A 4,502-nucleotide genomic window follows, 5' to 3' on the forward strand; every position below is an offset into this window, starting at 1 on the left:
ATCGGCACATTGGCATTGGTGGCACCATAGGTGATTAATTTCCGCATCGGTCGGTACGTGCGAATAAGTGAGCAACGGCTCCGAGGGGGATGGAAGGGGGTATATTAATCCAACTTGGAATCAAACCAAACAACGGTCAGTTTTGTTGATGAGGCCAGGGCAAACTTCATTAGACGTGTCTGGGCTTCGATTACTGCGGCGCTGAAATAAGATTTCTCACCTCGGAAGCCCCGAGCGTTCCCATAGGATGGGAAACACGCCCTGCATGACTCTCTCACTTATTTGGTCGTTTTTTTTTTGTATGGTTACAGGGGAAGGTGGCGAAGAGGGATCCCCGGAAGAAGGAGACAAGCTTGAAGGTGACGAGGAGTCCGGCTCGATGACGCCCACGTCGGCAGCGTCTCCAACACCAGGCGACGAAGACGTCAGCTCGCCACCAGCCGGAGATTTGGCCTCTCCCCGCAGCTCTAGGTCTCTCACCGATGACCCATCCATGCCTAATCACCTCACAGACAGGTAATTGCTTTTTCTCTTTCAAAAATTAAATTCATACATATTTCTATTAGATATTAAATACCGGTATTTTTTAAAAGTAATTTAAAAATTGTTTCCATTTGATGAGCCGCCACTTAATTTCCTCATTGTTTACTTAACGTTAACGGCGCATGTATGCATTAGGGTGGGAGAGAAAGAGGATGTGTAAACAAGACACCTTGTTGCGTTCACTATTTACCAGAAAATCGTAAATCACTTCAATTGAGCAAATAGCGGTGCTTTCTTTTACTTGTATTCAAGCCAGGTACCTCCTTTGTTACAGAGATCTGAGCAGTCCGCGGTGTCAATCGCGCGAGTCCAGTGAACATCCGAGAAGTCCTTCAGGCGAGTCAATGTTTTCTGATAGAAGCGGACTGATCAGGCCGATGGCCGCTTCGGCCTTGAGTCCCGTTGGTGTCGCTCTTCCTCCGACGCTTCCAGCCGCAGCAGCCGCCGCCCTCCTTCCGCCACAATCAGCAGCGATGGCCGCGTACCTCAACGCCGCTGCTGTGGCTCACTCCCATCGACTCATGATGACCTCGCCCTTGTCGCATTCGATCAACAGAAGTTCGATATCGCCACTGATCTCCTCGTCGTCCTCGCCTCCAGGAGGAATCAATCAGTCGTCATCTCCATTGCCCATGCAGTCTCCATCCGGCGATGGAATCCTGGACTTTAGCAAACGCTCGAAAAGTGATTTATCCGAGAGCGATAGTGATGTGATAAATTTGAGTAAACCGGGTACGCCTCCGAGCGGTGAAACACCCTTCAACAGTCCTTTGGATCTGTCCGTGACGACGCGGAAGAGGAGTTCCGAAGACACAAGCTCGCAACCTCCGGCACGCAAGCAACGCACGGTCGATTTTAAACCAGCGCTACCTCATTGGTCGTCACCAGCATCCCATCTGCCTTACATTGCGGCGGCAGTTGCAGCAGCAAGTCTGTCACCGAAAACCAATCCATCTCCTGATATGTGGAATGGTAAGATGAAGCAGCATACTCCGACTCCAAGCGATGCCACTAAAGCTTTGGAGAAGATGAGCGAGTTAAGTAAACTCGGCGGTGAAGACTTGTTCCGTTCCATGACCAACAGCGGTTCTTCAGTGAATTCTGCGACAAGTCGGCATTCAGCTTGGCAATCGCACTGGTTGAACAAAGGTGCGGATCAAGCTAAAGATGTTTTGAAGTGCGTATGGTGTAAACAAAGTTTTCCGAGTCTCGCGGCGATGACCACCCACATGAAAGAAGCGAAACACTGCGGTGTGAATGTACCAGTTCCTCCAATGCAACAACAACAGCAACAGAGCATTCAGCAACCTCAGACTTCATCACCATCGAATACAACCACGTCTTCGTCCTCTTCGAACTCATCCAAACCTAATCAATCCGATCTGAATCTGTTAATCAAAGAGACGATGCCATTGCCGAGAAAGTTGGTGCGTGGACAAGATGTTTGGTTGGGCAAAGGAGCCGAGCAGACGCGGCAGATTCTGAAGTGCATGTGGTGCGGTCAGAGCTTCCGATCACTTGCAGAGATGACCAGTCACATGCAGCAGACGCAGCACTACACGAACATCATCTCGCAGGAGCAGATTATCTCGTGGAGGTCCAGCGACGATCCAAAAAACGGGAGCGGGGGCGGCGGGGGCGGAGGTAGCGGCCCCGGCGGTCCCCCGGGAAGTGCAAGCAGTCACGTGAGCGCCGTACTAACCTGCAAGGTCTGCGATCAAGCCTTCAGCTCTCTGAAGGAACTCAGCAATCACATGGTCAAAAATTCTCATTATAAAGAGCACATTATGAGATCGATAACGGAGAGCGGTGGCAGGAGGCGGCAGACACGTGAGAAGCGAAAGAAGTCACTACCGGTGAGGAAGCTGCTGGAGCTTGAGAGGGCGCAGCACGAGTTTAAGAATGGAGATAACGGAAGCTTGGAGAAGAACCAGCAGACGGGAGCGGGTAGGATAACCTGCGAGAAGTGTGGCAATAAAATCGAGACGTCATTGTTTGTCGATCACATCAGGCAATGCGTCGGTATGAGTACGAATCAGAGGAATTTCCTGAAGAACGCGCTCATGTCCAATAATATTCTTCCGCCGGAGAGCAGAGAGAAGGCTAAGAAGTCCCCATCGCCGCAATTGCGATCCCCATCCATTGAAACGACTAAAGAGACAGGCGAGAACAATAATGGATCATCGCCATCGGTTCTGAACGCTATTGAGAAGTTGATCGAGAAGAGTTTCGATTCGCGCGGTAGGCAGAACGCCTCATTCCCAGGACCAGCGGCTGCTCCCATGGGCAGCAGTATACTTAAGAGGTTGGGTATTGACGAGAGCGTTGACTACACGAAACCTTTGGTGGATGCTCAAACAATGAACCTTCTGAGGAATTACCATCAGCAGCAGAACTACGGGAGACGCGAGAGGAGCGGAAGCGAATCGAGCTCAATCAGTGAAAGGGGCAGCGCAGGAAGGATAGAAGCGTTGACGCCGGAGAGAAAAATGGAACCTCCTGGGATACCAGTTGCTTCAACGCCTCGCTCGACGCCAGATAAACGGGACAAATCGCCGTGCTCAGAGAAGGACGTCGCAGAAATCAGCATAAAGAAAGAAATCGAAGATGAAGATATCAAAATTAAGATGGAGGACGTCGAGGAAGATGATAAGCATAGTTTGCACAGCAACGGCGTTAAGGAGGAGAAGGTTGAGGTGGACGATAGGAAGCTGACCAGTCCGCAACGGGATGAGAGGAGTCCATGTAGGAATAGCACTTGCAGCCCCGCAAGCAGTGATAGGTCCGGAACGCCAAGAAGTACAAACGGTGATAGGAAGACCGGCAACAGTTTGGGCGCTCTTAGCTCGATGTTTGATAGCCTGTCAGGAGGCGGCGGAGGTGGCGAAAGTACACCGACGAGCGGCAAGAGAGGAAGCAGCCATCCTCTGGCCGCCCTTCAGAAGCTCTGCGACAAGACTGAAACCCATCATACGAACAACAGGAGCTCCTCTTCGTCGGTGGCCGCTGCATCGACGGCACCCAGCACGCCGTCCAGCTCTTCGACAACATCCAGCTCAACTCCAGGCGCGATCCTCGCCTTCAGTTGGGCCTGCAACGATGCCGTCATGACCTCCGATTCGATAATGAAGTGCGCCTTCTGCGATACTCCGTTCATTTCCAAGGGCGCATATCGTCATCACCTCTCGAAGATGCATTTCGTTAAAGATGGAGTCATCCCGGATCCCGTTGCGTTGAAGGCCGCAACGAACCCATCCGCTCCGAGCACCTCCAACAGCCAGACCCCAACCAAATCTACGCCTACTCCGAGCTCCTCAGGGCCTGGATCCACCGGCAGCAAAAGTCCCCCGACCAATTTCGAGGAGAGTCCACATTCGAAATTCCTCAAGTACACGGAACTCGCCAAACAACTCTCCAGTAAATACGTGTAGTGATAAGTGCATTGAAATTGTATAAAAAGGACACTTGTTTCACAAATTTCTCTCCATAGCATTCCTACTATTTGTACAGGTAGTTTTGTTCTTTATAACAAAAGAAAGAAGCAGAAGGAAAAATGAATAGTCTATTTAAAAAATTAATTATTTAAATGAAGAAAGAAAAAAAATAACAAAATAATTAGCGGAAATCCGCAAGCGCCGAACTCCAAGTTCGCAACACTCCCCCCCCCACGAAAAGAAAACACAAAATATTTTGTGATGTTATCATATCTTGCTGCAGCAAAAAAAATAATTATATATATAAATATTATAAATATTAAAATAACAGAATAAAATTAAAGTTAAAGAAAAACTTTTTTTTAGTAATTAGTGATATTGTACTTTGTAAAGTTGACGATGTAAAGATGATAATTCTGGCGTGATTCAATTGTTATACGAATTTTAAGTCATAATCCCCCTTCCCCTTTGTATATAACGAACGAAAACAAACAAAAAAACATAATTATAAAGCAAACAAGAAAC

The 4,502-nt window shown here is 48.8% G+C and overlaps 1 protein-coding gene across 1 annotated transcript; it reads left to right on the forward strand.

The window, feature by feature from the left end:
- Positions 1-317: 317 nt before the first annotated feature.
- On the forward strand, positions 318-4,072 carry LOC108562755 (protein tiptop-like). Its single transcript, XM_017921178.1, has 2 exons — positions 318-516; positions 818-4,072. The coding sequence occupies exons 1-2, from the start codon at positions 380-382 to the stop codon at positions 3,972-3,974; spliced, it is 3,294 nt and encodes a 1,097-aa protein (XP_017776667.1). The 5' UTR covers positions 318-379; the 3' UTR covers positions 3,975-4,072.
- Positions 4,073-4,502: the final 430 nt, after the last annotated feature.

Source organism: Nicrophorus vespilloides, unplaced genomic scaffold, assembly GCF_001412225.1.
Source record: "Nicrophorus vespilloides isolate i.1.1-1 unplaced genomic scaffold, Nicve_v1.0, whole genome shotgun sequence".
In the NCBI taxonomy this organism is placed as follows: domain Eukaryota; kingdom Metazoa; phylum Arthropoda; class Insecta; order Coleoptera; family Silphidae; genus Nicrophorus; species Nicrophorus vespilloides.

Bases quoted from the DNA above. Each gene is read 5' to 3' on its own strand.
- LOC108562755 (XM_017921178.1), top strand. From the start codon at position 380: ATGACGCCCACGTCGGCAGCGTCTCCAACACCAGGCGACGAAGACGTC. The intron at 517-817 runs GTAATTGCTTTT...CCTTTGTTACAG, and splicing joins CCTAATCACCTCACAGACAG to AGATCTGAGCAGTCCGCGGT.